Genomic DNA, 22,538 nt, shown 5'->3' on the forward strand with positions numbered 1-22,538 from the left:
TATATTTACTTAAAACACACAGTTCCCATTAAACGCAATGGAAAGGCAGTTTTCACTGCCGTTTTTTTTTTTTTTTTCTAATACCCCACTCCCACCAACATTAACCCAAAATACTGCCTAGTGCAGTACTTTTATTAAAAAATAAAGATGCTTCTATATTTATTTTTTAACCAACTACACTAGACATTAATTCGGGGCAGATTTATAAAATTAACCAGAGATCAGATCTCTGGTTAATTTTATAGGTGCTAATTGGTACTGCGAGCTTGCGGTAGCAATAATCAGCCACTTATTGCACTCCAGCAAATGGACGGGAGCGCAATAATTTAGCGCTCCACTTGAAATCTAGCCCTTAAATTTAAGATAAACTAAATTTCATCAAAATACATATCTTTTGTCAAGACAATTTGCACAGGTTTTTTGTTTTTTTTAAACATGTTCCCTGTGTGTATGATTGTCCAGGTGAATGTGTATAATCATTTTAAATTGATAAAACTGCTAAAATGTCTAAATAGCTGGTATAACCTAGTTGATAATATACTAACATATTGGCAGTGTCTAAGGTTAAAATCCAATAGAACTTTTATATCCATCTATGAAAACTCATACAGGAATTTCTTGATGGGCACAAGTTTTAACCAAGGACTTTTCATTAAAGGTGTACTTAAACTTAGGAATTTTTCCTGTCTTTTGTAAAAGGAAACCTTGACAATAATGTAGTTTTTGTTCTGTTTAATACAAAGAATAGTGCTTTTGAGTTGTAGAGCTATTAATATGTTGGTGGAAATCTATAGTTGCAGTTAAAAATATCACGCCATAGGTTATTATTTGTTATACAGAAGTTGCTCCACAGTTAAGAGCTGGAATTCCAAAAGTCGTTAATGGACTTCATAAAACCAATACAATAAGAGAGATAAGTAGGTTGCTATTAGCTTTGTGAATCCAATATAATAGGTATGATTTTATATTACAAGAAGCTTTAACAAATATTTATCTCAAGACATATAAACAATATGGTTATATTTTTATCGCAGGACTTCTCTTTAAAATAAAAACTTTTATAAATAATAAACACAAATATTAAGCAAAACACACATTAAATATACACACATTCTTAATCCTGACCTAAAACACATTATCACCACACATAACTATTAAAGGGACACTGAACCCAAATTTTTTCTTTCGTGATTCAGATAGAGCATGCAATTTTAAGCAACCTTCTAATTTACTCCTATTATCAAATTTTCTTCATTCTCTTGGTATGTTTATTTGAAAAGCAAGAATGTAAGTTTAGATGCCGGCCCATTTTTGGTGAACAACCTGGGTTGTTCTTGCTGATTGGACAGCACCAATAAACAAGTGCTGTCCATGGTACTGAACCAAAAATGTACTGGCTCCTTAGCTTAGATGCCTTCTTTTTCAAATAAAGATAGCAAGAGAATGAAGAACAATTGATTATAGGAGTAAATTAGAAAGTTGCTTAAAATTGCATGCTCTATCTGAATCGTGAAAGAAAAAATTTGGGTTCAGTATCCCTTTAAGAAGAACACATAGTAAAACAACACATACATTGAATCTTGCCCTAAGTAAAATGAATCCTTTGGTCGTTTCACATTTGTACTTTTGATTTAGGATCATGTAGGCAACATAGCTTGGTTTAATTTACTATTGAAAACCTCACAGCTTCTAAAAAGTTAATTCTTTATTTTACTAAAATTATCTAGTGTTCAAAGGAAATAGAAGTCATAATTAAAGTTTTATGATTCAGAAAGAGAGCAAAATTTTAAAACATTTTTATTATTATATTTACTTTTTTGGAAACCTCTCTCTTCTTCATCAGAGCATGCTAATAGGCTCAGGAGGAGGCACAACTTGAAAACTATGGGCCAGATTACAAGTGGCTTGCAAAGGGCTTAAAAGGGATACTAAACCCAAATATTTTTTTTTCATGATTCAGATAGAGCATGCAATTTTAAAGCAACTTTCTTATTTACTCCTATTATCAACTTGTCTTCATTCTCTTGCTATCTTTATTTCAAAAAGCAGGAATCTACGCTAAGGAACCTGCCCATTTTTGGTTAAGCACCCTGGATAGTGCTTGCTGATTGATAGCTAGATTTAGCCACCAATCAGCAAGTGCAACCCAGGTGCTGAATCAAAAATGGGCCAACTCCTAAGCTTACCTTTCAAATAAAGATAGCAAGGGAACAAAGAAAATGTAATTATAGGAGTAAATTAGAAAGTTACTTAAAATAGCATGCTCTATCTGAATCATGGGAAAAAATTGGTTAAGTATCCCTTTAACACAGAGATACATACATATACCTGTCTAAATATATATATATATATATATATATATATATATATATACATATGTGTGTGTATTTGCAGACATATATACACATATAGACACATAAATACACTTGTATTCATATATAGACATATATAGCATGTAACAGCATATTTCTGCAAAATGAATACTTAATAAAGCGTTTAACTGTGTATTTACTGTAAATATTTCACATTCCAAAGTTCTAAGTTCTTCACAAGAATATGTTCTATGTTTATATATATATATATATATATATATATATATATATATGTATGTATATAAATCAAGAATGCATACTCTCTATTAATTCTTCAACAACCAGAGTGCCTGCAAAAGTACAGGATTTTCATAATGTGCCTCTTATTGACTAGTGTGGTGATTTGGGGATATCACCCCCTTCCTCAAGTGCAAAAGCATTGTACCAAACTTAATACAATAAGCTAGTCCCCTCTAGGAGAAAAAATCCACCAAAGTACATAACAAAATATTACACAATAAAATACATTGACAAAAAGAGAGAGTTGATTAAGGAAAGTTCCTCTTATTGCCATTCCTTTATATAACATATTACTATATGTATAAATATGTATATTATTTTCTATACTTAAGCCTATATTAATTGCATTACACAAAACAATTATTTTTAAAACTTATAAACATCATTAAAAAAAAAGAAAACTTACGAAGGCATTGTGGTACTTCTCCGCTCCATGTTCCATTTCCAACACAAGTCAACACTGCTGGAAAGGAGAGTTCATAACCTGGTAAGCAAACATAACTGATACTAGATCCCCAATCAAAATTTGTTCCTTCCAATCGTCCATTAGATACTTGGGGAGGTGATGGGCAGGTAACAGCTACAAAACAAAATAAATTAAAATAAATATCTACATATTTTGGTAAATTCATTAAGCATATATATTTAATTTTACTGACAATAGATTACCTTCAGGAATTAATGTTTCATTTATAGTCAATTTTAAAAGACATACAACAAATTACTGACAATATATTAGACTGATCGTGCTCCTTTACTATATGAAGGCAGATTGCGGATCATTACAGAAAGTACTACAAAAATTTAAAAAATAAAAATAAACTGAGAAATGTTTAAAATTAACTGGTATTTTTGGGAAGTTTTTCTCTTAAATTCCTGGTAGCTAAGGGCTTAATTATTTTCTAATTCTTTACTGATTTGAAGGGACATAAAATTATCTATCATGCATATGAAAGAGCAGTGTTTAGACATTTTTGTCTAAAATAAAGTTATCTAAATGTTTTTTAAAATTTAAATTGTATCTAATTCTGCAGTAATACTCTGCTTAGCTGGTAGATAGAGACATGCCTTTGCAAGTGTAATAAGTTGGGGGAGCTTTTTTTATTGGTAAATCACTCTCATAATTTTTATTTTATTTTAATTTTTTATTATTTTTTATTGAAAAATAATACAGGTAAAACAAATACACGTAATTGTCCAATTCAAATGTGTACAAAAAGAAAATTTAACAAATACTAGTTAAAAAACATAACCTATGAAATCTTGATCGAAAAGTACAATGTCATCCAAACATTACGTGTAATAAGAAATTGAAACAGACATTATTTATCTTAGTTAAAACTAGCAATAATCGTGATGTATGTCATATTATCGGGGGTATTAATCTGGTGAAACAATCTGCACTGGGGTAAACCAATAAAAAGCTTTAACTATGAAAAGTCATAGTAAATAAACTGGAGCAGAGGTAAGCGAATAATGAACTGTTAGAAAGTCATGGTAAGGGTAGAAATGTCTGGATCTAGGTTGAGTAACTAGTATGGTGAAGGAGAGGTTGGAAAAAAAAAAAGGGATCGGATTGACCTCGCATTCTATTGGCTGATCGGAACAGCCAATAGAATGCGAGGTCAATCCGATTGGCTGATTTGTATGTTGTTACAGTTTTACTAAGATCACTGCTTTATATTTTGTGCTTGTTTTTTAATTGCCTTTGCTAATACATTTCTTAGTTTGATTTTATATTGACTGGTTCATTACACTTAGATACTTCTGTAATTTAAGAATAAGAAGGCATATTTACAAATTGTTTTGTATAAAAAAATGTTAAGTCTTATATTTCAGTTAGATTTTGATCTACATCATTAAACTTAAAAGTTTGGGGCTGTTACACTTATCCTTGCTCTTTCATGTAAGAAATACAATGCAATGCACTAATACATGTTTTTATGCCAAGCTTTAAAGAGGTATCAAAATACTTTTTAACACAATATTTTTAGAAACTATTTACACATATCAATTAAGGTTCGTTTGAAGGTCATTTGTAAGCACAGCTGTAAAACTACAGTTTGTGGCAGTATAATTTAAATTGTTTTAAACTTTTCAAACACAGAAACCAAGATACCTTTACAAAAGGGGATTGATCCACTCCATGTACCATTACTTGTACACATACGAGTAACGGAACTCTTCACATTCATTGTGTATCCAGGTTGACATGAATAGGTAACATTCTGACCAACGATATACTCTTCACCATATTTAATACCATTTGCTGGGACACCTGGATCACCACAACTAATTACTGTAGAGGATTAAAAAGATTAATATTTAGAATCTCATACATATAAAATGTTCTAAAATAAGTTTGCAATGGTAAGGACCAGGGGCTTATTAAGGCTGTATGCTGCCCTGGGCATTGAAAAAAACTGCTGCTTCACCCCAAACTCTTTAGGGTCGGAAAAACTGCTGCTTCCGACCCACTTCACTTCAGTTCCACCTGAAGCGGAAGTTAAGAAGCAGCGGTCCTAAGACCGCTGCTCCTTAACTCGTCTGCCACCTCTGAGGTTTGCGGAAAGCAATCAGCCTGATCGAATATGATCGGGTTGATTGACACTCCCTGCTAGCGGCCAATTGGTGGCGAATTTGCAGTGGGTGATATTGCACCAGCAGAACTGCTGGTGCAATGATAAATGCCAACAACGTATGCTGTCGGCATTTATCAATGTGCGGCGGACATGATACGCTATATCGTATCATGTCTGTCCGCACTATCATAAATAGACCCCTATACCGCCACCAATTTTAGCTCATATTTTTTTCACATATGATTATCTCTAAAAGTACTAAGTAGTTAATTATTCATCCCCTTCTGTGAGACACCTGTAGATCAGCTATAAACTATTTATATTATCTTGTATAGCACAGGAGTGACAAGGTATTATGAAACCAAGCTATTCTTCAAAATTTGCAGTCCCCTAAAATTTTGTGTCCATTTGTTCAAGTCTAGTTGGACTCAGCAAAATATGCCCTTGGTGCCGAATAAAGCCTAGCATTCTATAAATTTGAAGGGGTATATGTGATCAGATGAATCAATCAAAGGGTTTTAAGAGAGCAAATAAAAATTATGAAAACTAACAGAAACAGTGGAATCTGAAGCATGAAAAATATGCTTCCTATGGAGTAAAAGTAAATATATTAAAGCAGTTGTTATCTTGATTAAAATTAATTAAGCAAGTAGTAAATCTATATAGAGACAAAAAAGTAGAATATAATAATTTGTAATATGTATTTTTTTGTTTGTTTGTTTAGGAAATAAATAAACTGATCCTGAAGGTCCCAGCATATCAATCAGAGTAGCAAATATAACAGTGAGGAAATAATATAAGAATTAAAAAACCATCTGGATGCAAAGCATAGTAAATAGAATTTGCAATAACGATGGAATGGAAAATAATGGTAAATTGAATTTACAATATCAACTTAATGAATTAAAAGTTCTGAATTGCCATTACATTGTTTTTTTTATTTTAGTTTCTGTAAAAGGTGACATTGATATCTTCTATAACTATCTTGCTGATTATTTTAGACTGTAATTACCCACATTTTGTTGCCCGATTCCTGACCAAAAGAAAATGTAAATCTACTAACCAAATTACTATAAAATATATCAAGATATAGATGTATTTATATATATTTAAATGTTATGTTTATTTACCAAATAAATAATAGGACATAGCTAATTTCAACCCTCAAATTTCTGACTTACTTGTACAGTTTGGTAGTGCTCCAGTCCATGTACCATTGGCAGCACATTGCCTTATACTAGAACCAGAAAGGGTGTATCCATCAAGACAAGAATATACAACTGAACTAGAGAATGATGTTTTGTCTATACGAAAAGCTCTTCCATTCGCTGTCGTTCCTGGGTTCCCACATTGAACAGCTATGAAACAAACATATATTAGACTAATAAGGTTAACATGACAAGAAAATTCATTATAACAGAAAAAAAACTTTTGCAATCAACCTTATATCACTATGAATATCTTCAGAATTAAGGTTTTATTGGAAAGTTTTAAAATGAAAACATTTGCAAGGAAACTAAAATAGCAATTTATATTCTACTGATGTAATTTAATAGATTTCAGATTATTTGCTTTAGCTTTGCTCCCAGGGTATGCATAACTATCTCTTTTCTCTATTTTTCTCTTCTTGTTAGATCCTAGGTTTTCAGATTACTTTTCCAATTATTGAAACCATTGTCACAATTTACAGTAAGTTGCACGGGAAAGTTAACACTGTCAATACCTAAAATCTATTTAAATGCCAATTTTCTTATAAAAGCATTTTAATCTTACCACTCTGCCACAAATTTGAAAATTGAAATCATTAACAGCCAGATTAGAAATTGAGTGCTAAATATCACTTACGCTAAAGCGATATTTGTGATTAACTGAGTAATACCAGTGCACGCTAATGTGCGCTGGTATTACTAGTGAGGTGCAATGTGAACATGACCTCGCATTCGCATTGCACGGAAGCATTGGGCTCACGAGAGATACGGCATGAAAACTAGCGCAGCGAAGGGGGTAAGTCGTGCAGCGATGGGTAGCAAATATAAATATATATGTATATGAATATATACATATATATTTATGTGTTAATATGTGTATATACACATATTAACACATAGATATATATGAATATAAGCATATACATATATATTTACATGGAACACACAGTTCCCATAGGCCGCAATATAAAGGCACTTTTCAGTGCCGTTTTTTTTCTATCACCACCTCAGCCACCACTTTTAACCCCTAGAAACTGCTCCATGCAGTATTTTCTTATGTTAAAAAAAATGCTACACGCGTAATGGCTAGTTATTTATCATGTGCCCGCAAACGGGCAAGTTTGCCCTTTTGTGGGCGGGCAAAATTAGCTCCACTTGTAATCTAGCCCAAGTTGTACAACACACTTATTTTCTACTCAGCATGCTTTGTACTCAAACAATGTTTTAAAAACTGTCAACTCATGTAGATTTAAGGCTGTTATGGGACCCATGGATTTAAGGCTGTTATGGGGCCCATGTTTAATACTGTTCAATTATTATATTATACTTTTAACTTTATCTTAACTCATTAATCGCTAGATTTGCTCACTTTGGAAGTAGCGTGCATATTACAAGATGAAAGTAAACATGTTCACTTGAGTGCAATTGAATTTAATGCATGTTGGGTTAACATGACTTCATAGCTCTGGTTAACTGTTCCGCTCAATAAAAAGTTGCACAAAATACATAAAAAATACATTTAAAATAACACCATATAATACAAATAATTTTTAAAAATTTCCATTAAACATTTATGAGGGCTTAAAGATATAAGGTCTCAGGTTTTAGATTGAGTCAGGAGCCCAGGTGAAGGGATCAAGACTAGAAAAGGTGCACTTTGGCAGCACTCCCGTCCCTGATTGAAATAATTAATAATAAACTCACATTCGGGACCAAAAAGTTTCTATTCAAAAAGATTAACTTAAAACATAACTTTTATTCAACAATAGTTATAAAATTAGTATGTGTATGTGTGTGCTTTAAAAACACATAGGAACTGGGTTGTGAATGTTGGCTAATATTCAGTTGGACAATCTAGTTATGCAAACATATAGGGCACCTCAGAGGGGTTCCACTTTTATATAGATGGTCATCTGTGTTTGTATCTTATGCTGGGGGTGAATTGGGGTATTTCACAGTGGGTTCATGTTCTAGGTGCTGTGTGTAGCACTTTCTGAGTTAATAATATTCCTGATCAAGTATCTGATTCAGGTTTTACAGATGTAACATCTAATACAATCTATACTCAGGTCTGGTTTGGTATACTGGACTTCAGGCTATCTAGTGGTATGATAAGTTTTGTTTCTTCTATCAGTACCCTGATATCTCACACAATACCTTTGCTCTTTATATTAGCAAAATAAGGATATAAATATCATGAATTATTCATGTTGGTGCCACTATATTTAATAACAGATTTTATTATAGTGAGTATATTCCTTGCTTCCAAATAGTACACAGAGTCTAAATCACACCTTGTTTAATTTACAAGACTTGTCAGTCTTGAGATTGGGAATTTTCTTAGCTGAACTGGAATTTGCTTTGTGCAATATATTTTCCTCTTTCTTTTTGTATATTGTGCATAAATTACCAGTTTAGATGGCTAATAACACAAGTCTGTAAGGACCTACTATTTAGTCCTCACCTAAAGGTGCTTGGTGTAAACATTCAGATTTAGAATCTTATATTTGGCTTATTGTGAGAGTATGAAATAATTTTATTTTATTACCTTATACCAGTAATTCAAAAATTATATCTTATTTTGGTAAGTGTTCTTTCAAGTTGAACCTATATGTTATCACTTGACATTCACCTCATACGTGTGATTAGATTCTTGATATATATTGGTTTGCAACGGTTTCTATATTGTTGTCCAAATAGAATGCCCTTTATCGGCTTAACCAAATTTGAATTGGACACACATTGCTGTTGGAGTTAAATAGTGGAATAACTTATTTATGTTTGTTGTGACCAATATATATCCTTTATACCTATTACACCCCAATCAGCCGTTTTTAAATGGCATAGGAACTGGTTGAATATTACTTAATCTAATGCGTTGGCAATCTAAAAAACTTATATTTAACATATAGACTTGTAGTGGTTGATATAGGACCTATAGCTTATTGACCGGGACGGTCAGAATTACATTAGTAATCGGTGACACGCTTTGGGGTAAAAGTCTGGGGTTAGGTAACTTGTAAACAGCGGTTCTCTAAATTGTAGAAGCCTAATCGACAAGTAACAAATGCCAAAATAAGGCATCTCTCTAGACTCTTTAGATAAGCTAACACCCAATATCTCATTGACCGGGACAATCAGAATTACACTAGTACGCGGTAACATGCTTTGGGGTAAAAGTCTGGGGTTAGTTAACTTCTAATAGCGGTTCTCTAAATTGTAGAAGCCTAATCGATAAGTAATAGATGCCAAAATAAGGCATCTCTCTAGATTCTTTAGATAAGCTAACACCTAATTCTAATAGACACTGTATGTGAATTGCTATAAGACGTATACCACGCTATTACAGTATCGAGTTAACGGTGACTGCAAATTTTACAAAGAGAAGAGTACCGCATTTGAGTAATAATACACTGACCCCTGCAGTCTCAGGCACTTTGACATTTGTACCACATGCTAGAGGTGTAATAGGTATAAAGGATATATTGGTCACAACAAACATAAATAAGTTATTCCACTATTTAACTCCAACAGAATCTAATCACACGTATGAGGTGAATGTCAAGTGATAACATATAGGTTCAACTTGAAAGAACACTTACCAAAATAAGATATAATTTTTAAATTATCGGTATAAGGTAATAAAATAAAATTATTTCATACTCTCACAATAAGCCAAATATAAGATTCTAAATCTGAAAGTTTACACCAAGCACCTTTAGGTGACGACTAAATAGTAGGTCCTTACAGACTTCGTATGTTATTAGCCATCTAAACTGGTAATTTGTGCACAATATACAAAAAGAAAGAGGAAAATATATTGCACAAAGCAAATTCCAGTTCAGCTAAGAAAATTCCCCATCTCAAGACTGACAAGTCTTGTAAATTAAACAAGGTGTGATTTAGACTCTGTGTACTATTTGGAAGCAAGGAATATACTCACTATAATAAAATCTGTTATTAAATATAGTGGCACCAACATGAATAATTCATGATATTTATATCCATAGGCCTAGATTTAGAGTTCGGCGGTAAAAGGGCTGTTAACGCTCCGCGGGCTTTTTTCTGGCCGCACCATAAATTTAACTCTGGTATCGAGAGTTAAAACAAATGCTGCGTTAGGCTCCAAAAAAGGAGCGTAGGGCATTTTTACCGCAAATGCAACTCTCGATACCAGAGTTGCTTACGGACGCGGCCGGCATCAAAAACGTGCTCGTGCACGATTCTCCCATAGGAAACAATGGGGCTGTTTGAGCTGAAAAAAAACCTAACACCTGCAAAAAAGCAGCGTTCAGCTCCTAACGCAGCCCCATTGTTTCCTATGGGAAAACACTTCCTACGTCTGCACCTAACACCCTAACATGTACCCCGAGTCTAAACACCCCTAACCTTACACTTATTAACCCCTAATCTGCCGCCCCCGCTATCGCTGACCCCTGCATATTTTTTTTAACCCCTAATCTGCCGCTCCGTAAACCGCCGCAACCTACGTTATCCCTATGTACCCCTAATCTGCTGCCCTAACATCGCCGACCCCTATGTTATATTTATTAACCCCTAATCTGCCCCCCACAACGTCGCCGACACCTACCTACACTTATTAACCCCTAATCTGCCGAGCAGACCTGAGCGCTACTATAATAAAGTTATTAACCCCGAATCCGCCTCACTAACCCTATCATAAATAGTATTAACCCCTAATCTGCCCTCCCTAACATTGCCGACACCTAACTTCAATTATTAACCCCTAATCTGACGACCGGAGCTCACCGCTATTCTAATAAATGTATTAACCCCTAAAGCTAAGTCTAACCCTAACACTAACACCCCCCTAAGTTAAATATAATTTTTATCTAACAAAATAAATTAACTCTTATTAAATAAATTATTCCTATTTAAAGCTAAATACTTACCTGTAAAATAAATCCTAATATAGCTACAATATAAATTATAATTATATTTTAGCTATTTTAGGATTAATATTTATTTTACAGGTAACTTGGTATTTATTTTAACTAGGTACAATAGCTATTAAATAGTTAAGAACTATTTAATAGTTACCTAGTTAAAATAATTACAAAATTACCTGTAAAATAAATCCTAACCTAAGATATAATTAAACCTAACACTACCCTATCAATAAAATAATTAAATAAACTACCTACAATTACCTACAATTAACCTAACACTACACTATCAATAAATTAAATAAACACAATTGCTACAAATAAATACAATTAAATAAACTAGCTAAAGTACAAAAAATAAAAAGAACTAAGTTACAGAAAATAAAAAAATATTTACAAACATAAGAAAAATATTACAACAATTTTAAACTAATTACACCTACTCTAAGCCCCCTAATAAAATAACAAAGCCCCCCCAAAATAAAAAATTCCCTACCCTATTCTAAATTAAAAAAGTTACAAGCTCTTTTACCTTACCAGCCCTGAACAGGGCCCTTTGCGGGGCATGCCCCAAGAAGTTCAGCTCTTTTGCCTGTAAAAGAAAACATACAATACCCCCCCCCCCCAACATTACAACCCACCACCCACATACCCCTAATCTAACCCAAACCCCCCTTAAATAAACCTAACACTAAGCCCCTGAAGATCTTCCTACCTTGTCTTCACCATACCAGGTTCACCGATCCGTCCTGGCTCCGATATCTTCATCCAACCCAAGCGGGGGCTAGACATCCACTGAAGAAGTCCAGAAGAGGGTCCAAAGTCTTCCTCCTATCCGGCAAGAAGAGGACATCCGGACCGGCAAACATCTTCTCCAAGCGGCATCTTCGATCTTCTTCCATCCGGTGCGGAGCGGGTCCATCTTGAAGCAGGCGACGCGGATCCATCCTCTTCTTCCGATGTCTCCCGACGAATGACGGTTCCTTTAAGGGACGTCATCCAAGATGGCGTCCCTCGAATTCCGATTGGCTGATAGGATTCTATCAGCCAATCGGAATTAAGGTAGGAATATTCTGATTGGCTGATGGAATCAGCCAATCAGAATCAAGTTCAATCCGATTGGCTGATCCAATCAGCCAATCAGATTGAGCTCGCATTCTATTGGCTGTTCCGATCAGCCAATAGAATGCGAGCTCAATCTGATTGGCTGATTGGATCGGCCAATCGGATTGAACTAGATTCTGATTGGCTGATTCCATCAGCCAATCAGAAAATTCCTACCTTAATTCCGATTGGCTGATAGAATCCTATCAGCCAATCGGAATTCGAGGGACGCCATCTTGGATGACGTCCCTTAAAGGAACCGTCATTCGTCGGGAGACATCGGAAGAAGAGTATGGATCCGCGTCGCCTGCTTCAAGATGGACCCGCTCCGCACCGGATGGAAGAAGATCGAAGATGCCGCTTGGAGAAGATGTTTGCCGGTCCGGATGTCCTCTTCTTGCCGGATAGGAGGAAGACTTTGGACCCTCTTCTGGACTTCTTCAGTGGATGTCTAGCCCCCGCTTGGGTTGGATGAAGATATCGGAGCCAGGACGGATCGGTGAACCTGGTATGGTGAAGACAAGGTAGGAAGATCTTCAGGGGCTTAGTGTTAGGTTTATTTAAGGGGGGTTTGGGTTAGATTAGGGGTATGTGGGTGGTGGGTTGTAATGTTGGGGGGGGTTTTGTATGTTTTCTTTTACAGGCAAAAGAGCTGAACTTCTTGGGGCATGCCCCGCAAAGGGCCCTGTTCAGGGCTGGTAAGGTAAAAGAGCTTGTAACTTTTTTAATTTAGAATAGGGTAGGTTTTTGGGGGGCTTTGTTATTTTATTAGGGGGCTTAGAGTAGGTGTAATTAGTTTAAAATTGTTGTAATATTTTTCTTATGTTTGTAAATATTTTTTTATTTTCTGTAACTTAGTTCTTTTTTATTTTTTGTACTTTAGCTAGTTTATTTAATTGTATTTATTTGTAGCAATTGTGTTTATTTAATTTATTGATAGTGTAGTGTTAGGTTAATTGTAGGTAATTGTAGGTAGTTTATTTAATTATTTTATTGATAGGGTAGTGTTAGGTTTAATTATATCTTAGGTTAGGATTTATTTTACAGGTAATTTTGTAATTATTTTAACTAGGTAACTATTAAATAGTTCTTAACTATTTAATAGCTATTGTACCTAGTTAAAATAAATACCAAGTTACCTGTAAAATAAATATTAATCCTAAAATAGCTAAAATATAATTATAATTTATATTGTAGCTATATTAGGATTTATTTTACAGGTAAGTATTTAGCTTTAAATAGGAATAATTTATTTAATAAGAGTTAATTTATTTTGTTAGATGTAAATTATATTTAAGTTAGGGGAGTGTTAGTGTTAGGGTTAGACTTAGCTTTAGGGGTTAATACATTTATTAGAATAGCGGTGAGCTCCGATCGGAAGATTAGGGGTTAATAATTGAAGGTAGGTGTCGGCGATGTTAGGGAGGGCAGATTAGGGGTTAATACTATTTATGATAGGGTTAGTGAGGCGGATTAGGGGTTAATAACTTTATTATAGTAGCGCTCAGGTCCGCTCGGCAGATTAGGGGTTAATAAGTGTAGGTAGGTGTCGGCGACGTTGAGGGGGGCAGATTAGGGGTTAATAAATATAATATAGGGGTCGGCGGTGTTAGGGGCAGCAGATTAGGGGTACATAGGGATAACGTAGGTGGTGGCGCTTTGCGGTCGGAAGATTAGGGGTTAATTATTTTAAGTAGCTGGCGGCGATGTTGTGGGGGGCAGATTAGGGGTTAATAAATGTAATATAGGGGTCGGCGGTGTTAGGGGCAGCAGATTAGGGGTACATAAGTATAACGTAGGTGGCGGTCGGCAGATTAGGGGTTAAAAATTTTAATCGAGTGTCGGCGATGTGGGGGGAGCTCGGTTTAGGGGTACATAGGTAGTTTATGGGTGTTAGTGTACTTTAGGGTACAGTAGTTAAGAGCTTTATAAACCGGCGTTAGCCAGAAAGCTCTTAACTCCTGCTATTTTCAGGCGGCTGGAATCTTGTCGTTAGAGCTCTAACGCTCACTGCAGAAACGACTCTAAATACCGGCGTTAGAAAGATCCCATTGAAAAGATAGGCTACGCAAATGGCGTAGGGGGATCTGCGGTATGGAAAAGTCGCGGCTGAAAAGTGAGCGTTAGACCCTTTAATCACTGACTCCAAATACCAGCGGGCGGCCAAAACCAGCGTTAGGAGCCTCTAACGCTGGTTTTGACGGCTACCGCCGAACTCTAAATCTAGGCCTTATTTTGCTAATATAAAGAGCAAAGGTATTGTGTGAGATATCAGGGTACTGATAGAAGAAACAAAACTTATCATACCACTAGATAGCCTGAAGTCCAGTATACCAAACCAGACCTGAGTATAGATTGTATTAGATGTTACATCTGTAAAACCTGAATCAGATACTTGATCAGGAATATTTTTAACTCAGAAAGTGCTACACACAGCACCTAGAACATGAACCCACTGTGAAATACCCCAATTCACCCCCAGCATAAGATAGACCAGATGACCATCTATATAAAAGTGGAACCCCTCTGAGGTGCCCTATATGTTTGCATAACTAGATTGTCCAACTGAATATTAGCCAACATTCACAACCCAGTTCCTATGTGTTTTTAAAGCACACACATACACGTACTAATTTTATAACTATTGTTGAATAAAAGTTATGTTTTAAGTTAATCTTTTTGAATAGAAACTTTTTGGTCCCGAATGTGAGTTTATTATTAATTATTTCAATCAGGGACGGGAGTGCTGCCAAAGTGCACCTTTTCTAGTCTTGATCCCTTCACCTGGGCTCCTGACTCAATCTAAAAGTTGTTCTTGTGCACAAGCACCCCAGCTCACCCCAAGCTACATGCACAGACTGATATACATACAGATACGAATGTGTGTGTAGATGTATATATGTGTATAGAGAAATATATACGTATATAATACAGTTATCAACCCAATTTAATTGAGCAACCCTGTATTTACAGTATTGTAGTGCTAGTGCCATTTCTTTTCCTCTCAATAAGGTCTCAGGTGTTAAAAAAAAAATGGATTTAACATAGAGCTACATATATATATATATATATATATATATATATATATATATATATATATACATGTATAAATAAAGTGTTTAACTGTTTGTACTGTAAATGTTTGACATTCCATTGTTCTTCACATAGGGGAATATGTTCTAAATATTTTTTTTATATATATATATATATATGTATATATATATATATATATATATGTAAATATATATATATATATATGCATTTGTGTGTATATATATATATATGCATTTGTGTGTGTATATATATATATATATATATATATATATATAAAAATATATATACAGGCATGGCCAAAAATATTGTCACCCCTGCATTTCTGTCAGATAATGCACCACTTCGCCCAGAAATGTATTGTAATTACAAATGTTTAGACATTCTCATGTTAATTTCTTTTGTTTGTATTGGTATGACACAAAAAAGTGGATAACAAAAAGCCAAATGTGACACATTCCACGGAAAACAATGGACTGGAGAAATTTATTGGCACCCTCAATTTAATATTTGGTAGCACACCTCTTGGAAAAAATAACTGAAATCAATTGCTTCTTCTAACCATCAACGAGTTTCTTATACCTCTCTACGTTAATTTTGGACCACTCTTCTTTTGCCAAATGCTCCAGGTATCTCAGATTGGAAGGGTTCCTTTTCCCAACTGCTGTTTTGAGATCTCTCCATAGGTGCTCTATGGGATTGAGATCTGGACTCATTGCTGGCCAGTTCAGTACTCTCCAGGGCTTTGTCTTAAACCATTTCTGGTTGCTTTTTGATGTGGGTTTTGGGTCATTATCCTGCTGTAAGACCCAAGATCTCTGACAGAGACCCAACTTTCTGACACTGGGCCCTACACTGCACCACAGTGCAGTCAAGACATCCAGTACCTGAAGCAGAAAAGCAACCCTAAAACATCAGGGAACCACCACTATGTTTAACTGTAGGGACTGTATTCTTTTCGTTAAAAGCCTAATTTATTTTTATGAAAATAGTAGAATGATGGGTTTTACCAAAAAGCTGTAATTTTGTTTTGTTTGGCCACAGCACATTCTCACAAAAGTATTTTGGGAAACTCCAATCTGGCTTTTCTTTGTTTCTGTGTCAGTAGTGGGGTTCCTTCTGGGTCTCCTACCATAGTGTCCCTTTTCATTCAGATGATGTTGTACAGGGCAAGCTGACACATTTGTACCCTATGCCTGATGGTCAGCTTGAATTTGTCTGAAAGTTGATTGAAGTTCTTTATCCACCATTCGAACAATCCTTCGCTGCAAACTTTAATTAATTGTTCCCATTTGTCCACGTCCAGGGAGATTAGCTACAGTGCCAATGTTGCGCACAGTGGACACAGGAACATTATGATCTCTGGAGATGGACTTGTAACCTTAAGATTGCCCATGCTTTTCCACAATTTTTGATCTCAAATCCTCAGACAATTCTTTGCTGCTCTTTCTCTTCTCCATTCTCAGTGAGACACACAGTAAATTTTTCACAATTTTAACTAGTTGCAGGTGTGATTTCTATATTGTCAGCACCTGGTAATTGATACAGGTGAGTTTAATTACAAATAACAGGAGCATCACAAACTTGGAATGCAATTATATCTTAAAATTTTGAGAAGGTGCCAATAATTTTGTCCAGTCCATTTTTTGAGTCTTTCATGGAATGTGTCAGATTTGGCTTTTTTTTTCTCCACATTTTTGTATCATACAAATACAAACAAAAGAAATAAACATGAGAATGCCTAAACATTTGTAATTGCAACAATTTTCTGGGAGAAGGGGTGCAATATATGACAGTGGTGCCAATATTTTTGGCTATGGGTATATATATATTTAAATAATTATATATATTAATATATATATGTGTGTGTGTATAGATATATATTTTACAAAAAACATCAAAGATATATATATATATATATATATATATATATATATATATATATATATATATATATATATATATAAAAACAATTTAATTAATGAATAAATAGAATAGATTCTATTTGAGGAACATTGGAATGTGAAATATTAATATTTCTTGGGAGGTTAGCGAACTTGAGAAAATTATTCATTCTAGCAGAGTTAGGAAGGAGCGATAAATAGCGCTCCACTCATAATCTAGCCCTATGAGTATTATTTTTGTTTGCATTAGGGCACTCTTATTTTTTTATATATATAGTTGTCCAGATCAGATTAATGTAATTAGTCTATTATGTTTGAGAACCACTGGTTTAAAATAATGGTACATGCATGATAAAAAAACAGAATTAAAAAGAAACTGTACTGCTGATTAATTAACTAGAATGACCAAAAATATTCACATTACACTAAAATAATAAAACAGAAATCTAATATTAGATACTAATTATATCATTAAAAGTGCCCAAAGTGTACTGCTGATTAATTAACTAGAATGACCAAAAATATTCACATTACACTAAAATAATAAAACAGAAATCTAATATTAGATACTAATTATATCATTAAAAGTGCCCAAAGAAGTCCAACCAGCTATGCTTTTATATGTCAGACTTATTTTTTTATATACAATTAAAGAACCACTAAACACAGTAGAATAGCATAATCAATAAATGTATGATAAAGAGACAATTCAAAATCACTTTGATTGAATTTCAAATGAGTAGTCAATTTATTCTAACAAATGTCAGTTAGTTAAATTTTCCTTCCTAATGTATCATGTGACAGCCATCAGCCAATCATGAAATATTTGTATGTATATTCTGCTAATCAGTATGAACTGATGCTTCAGAAAGTGTGAATATAAAAAAGATTTATACATTTAGATAATGAAAGTGAATTGGAAAGTTGTTTAAAATTGTGTGCTCTATCTGAATAAATAAAGTTTAATTTTGACTTGACTGTCACTTAAAGGGACAGTCTACACCAGAATTGTTATTGTTTTAAAAGATAGATAATCCCTTTATTACCCATTCCCCAGTTTTGCATAACCAACACAGTTATATTTATATACTTTTTACCTCTGTGATTATCTTGTATCTAAGCCTCTGCAAACTGCCCCTTTATTTCAGTTCTTTTGACAGACTTGCAGTTTAGTCAATCAGTGCTGGCTCCCAGATACCTTCACGTGCATGAGCACAGTGTTATCTATATGAAACACATGAACTAACACCCTCTAGTGGTGAAAAACTGTTAAAATGCATTCTGAAAAGAGGTGACCTTCAAGGTCTAAGAAATTAGCATATGAACCTCCTAGTTTAAGCTTTCAACTAAGAATAACTAAGGAACAAAGCAAAATTGGTGATAAAAGTAAATTGGGAATTTGTTTAAAATTACATGCCCTATCTGAATCATGAAAGTTTATTTTGGACTAGACTGTCTCTTTAATAATTTATATTATTTTAATACATCTGTTGATTTGGACCAGATATTGGGTATTTTGTGTTTTTATTTATGTTACCATGTGTCCCAATGTGCTCAAAAACCTATTATTTTGTTTAATGTTTTCCATTATAAGATTAATATTAGCTCCTGGACTTTTGAGAGAAGACAGTGGGTCAATATTTTTTAAATATATCCAAATTGTCTTGTCATATACACAACAGCCTTAGTAGCAGTATTCTAAACCAAATATGTTCATACCTTTTTTTTTATATATAAATAGTAATCATCCATTTTTATACATTTAATCAAAATATTTTAATAACCATTACAAGAGAAATGAAAGAGTTGTACACGCTGTAATACATTAAATGAAATTAAACAGCTAATTCTGTACTGATTCATTAAGACAAAAAAATTACACAGAATAAAAGTATCTATTCCATTCTGAACATTACCTGTCCTTCTACAATAAAGTAGTAATGTATATACAGTATACTATATGGCTATATGGACATCTGACCATCATATCTATATGAGCTTGTTGGACATTGCATTGAAAATCATAGGCATGAATATGAAGTTGACCTACTCTTTTCAGCTATAAAAGCTTTCACCCTTCTTGAAATGCTTTCCAAAATATTTTGGTGTGTATCTGTAGGGATTTGTGTCCATTCAGTCAAGAGAACATTTGTAAGGTCAGGCAATGTTGTTGTATGAGAAAGTGTGGCTTGCAATTGACATTCCAAAATATCCCAAAATTGGGGTTGAGGTCAGGGTTCTGTGCAGGCCACTTAAGTTCCTCCTCATCAAACTCATCAAAACCTGTGTTCATAGACCTCACTTTGTGCTCAGAAGTGGAACTACCTAAATGTCTAAAATGTACTTATATCTAGTAGAATTTAAACGACACTTCACTGTAACTAAGAGGCCATTCCAAAACATGAAGAACAACCCCAGACTATATTCCATTTCCACAAAAACTATACTGTAGGCATTGCTATAGGTAGTGTTCTCCTGGCATCCACCACACCCAGATTATGTCACCAAGACTGCCTGTTAGTTAAGCATGATTCATCACTCCAGAGAACACATTTCCACTACTCCAGAGTCCAGTGGTGGCATGCTTTACACCACTACAGCTGATGCTTGGCATTGCGTATGTTGATGTGCAGTTTGCATGAGGCTTTTGGCTGCACTGTTGTGGCTCCTAGATGCATTCACTTCATAATAATAACACCTATAGTTGACTGAGGCAGATCTAGTAGGGCAGAAATTTAAGAAACTAATTTATGGCAAAGGTGACATCCAAGGACAGTGCCACCTTTAAAGTCACTGAGCATTTCACTACAAACCATTGTACTGACAATGTTTGTCTATGGAGATTTTATAGTTTTGAGCAGGATTGTATGCACCTGTTGGGTGTGGTTGAAATACCTGAACTCAATAATTAGTAGGGTTGTCCACGTACTTTTAGCCATGTAGTGTATAGAAATAAAGTGATGGGGGACATATTCATTTATGTACCCCTGCCAGCACATTCATAGTGTTACATTATTTTAACACTTTAAACACGAAGGACATGCCAGGCACGACCTCCATAGGAGGTCACTTAACGACCATGGACGCGCCTCTTTGTTTAGTGGATTATTTCAGTGACTTTTTATTGCATATAAGAAGATGGCAGCCTTTATGTATATGAGCACTGTGGGACTCTGTCAGCTGTGACATTCACATCTTGGAAGCTGGGATTGTACTCATTAGCAACTGAACTTTTAAGTTATTGGTGGATTTTTATTCCACATATTTAACCCATATTGCATTATTTTTCGTCTTCATTTTTTAAATTACTATTTCTATTTTTGTTTTTTATTATTGTACTTTTTTCCATTTCTGTATTTTATTTTCCTCTCCACTTTGTATTATTAATAGCGCCCCCTATTTTACATTATATAAAGTGTTTATAAATAAAGTGACATTTGTGGTTTTTATTTGATTATAGAAGTATATTGTGTATGCATACTTTTAATATATATTATTGTATATTAAATTGGATATTTTGGTGAGGGGCTCTGGCTGTTGTATGTGGCTTTACATGAAATCAATTATATTGTAAAAAATATGTTTTATAAGTTTATAACCATTTACACAGGCATTACGTGTCACTAAACAGAATACTTAACTCTCCAACAACAAAATGAAGCACACACATCCCTAATATATTAATCTTATCAATATATGATTTATTCTACCTAATATCCCTTCTACCTTCTGTATATCTCTGTGCAGGTAGCAACATACCCAGCAGAATAAAACATTTATAAAAGAGTGTCTTGTGTTTGAGAGACCTCTTGGCAGACGCATAAAGGTATCACAACATAAAACTGATTACTCCTGAGGGATTCCTGTAAATCAACATAAAACTGCATTTTCAATGGGTTTTTTTTTTTGAGAAATGGGTAATGATGTTAAAAGATCGGGAAAATACAATCCCAACTGCATTCAAAAGATCAATTAATTTTGTAGTATTGTATGTTTTAATGTTAAATAGTATTTTTATTATTATTATTAATCATAATAATAATAATATTAATAATAAAAAAATCTACAATGTTAGTTATATTTTTGTAAATTATAAAACGCATGATTTTTTTGTTTGCTTTTATTCTGGTAAATTATAATTTGTTTATCTTTGCTTCAAAATAAAATGCTTCAATATAAAATTAATAAATTAATGAATTGATTGATTCATGGTTTGATTGATTAATAAATAAAGAATAAAGTTTTGCTTATATTTAGGCAAATATTTTTATTCTTGAGGCTTTGTGCATTGAAGAAAAACAGATTTACGTGACACTATTAAAAGTAAAAACTTTATATCTATAACTGCTCAGTTTGGATGGGTCCATAAGTATATTATACTATAACTGGTATTCTAATTCCATAACTGTATTTCAAAGAGGAATAAAAACACAGTTGAAAACAATTGAATTGCAATACAAAACTAAACTGGATTGATCATTCTCTCTAAGGCTTTTTAATAATTATATGTAATAATATATGCATATGAGTAGTATCTAGACAGGAGGGATAATAACAGCAAGCATAGGATATAGATTTCTGAAAAGACATGCAAGGTTAGAACTTTACTTCCATTAAATACCTACTTTCTAAGAATTATATTTAAAAAAAAAAAGAACAGTTGTAACAATCAAAATAGCTCAAAAAGTCTACTAGCAAATACATTTCTTTACTATAAAATATTAAAGATATTTAAAAGAATAAAGTATTGTATGAATGAAGTTCTTATAAAAAGGTTGTAAATTACAATGAAATTGTTGTAAAACCTATTACACCCTCAAAATTATAAAAGCCAAACGTCTTAAAATATATATATATGTCAAGTAGAAATTATAAATTAATGTTCTGTGTCAACATTTACCTTTGCATTCTGGTTGTTTTCCTGTCCAACTTCCATCACCCAGGCAAACTCGTTCTTCTGATCCATGGAGTATATACCCAACTTTACAGCTAAATTTCAAAGTACTCCTTGTTTTGAATTCTGTACCTTCTCTACTACCATGACCTGGTATGCCTGGGTCACCACATGATCCGACTGTATCCCCTGCAAGCAAATATGTTTACAAATATTTACATTTGTTTAATAAAATACAGCAAATTATTTTGCCCAACACTTTCAAAACCCCAATAG

General features: G+C 33.8%; 1 protein-coding gene across 1 annotated transcript in view; it reads right to left on the reverse strand.

Annotated features, from left to right (window-relative positions):
- Window positions 1–22,538, reverse strand: part of CSMD3 (CUB and Sushi multiple domains 3) — a 1,747,434-nt gene that overhangs the window by 115,952 nt on the left and 1,608,944 nt on the right. Inside the window, 4 exon segments of the mRNA XM_053715303.1 lie at window positions 3,019–3,192; window positions 4,732–4,911; window positions 6,376–6,552; window positions 22,269–22,451. Of these exon segments, the coding sequence (XP_053571278.1) occupies window positions 3,019–3,192; window positions 4,732–4,911; window positions 6,376–6,552; window positions 22,269–22,451 (714 nt within the window).

Source organism: Bombina bombina, chromosome 5 (genome assembly GCF_027579735.1).
Source record: "Bombina bombina isolate aBomBom1 chromosome 5, aBomBom1.pri, whole genome shotgun sequence".
Lineage (NCBI taxonomy): Eukaryota > Metazoa > Chordata > Amphibia > Anura > Bombinatoridae > Bombina > Bombina bombina.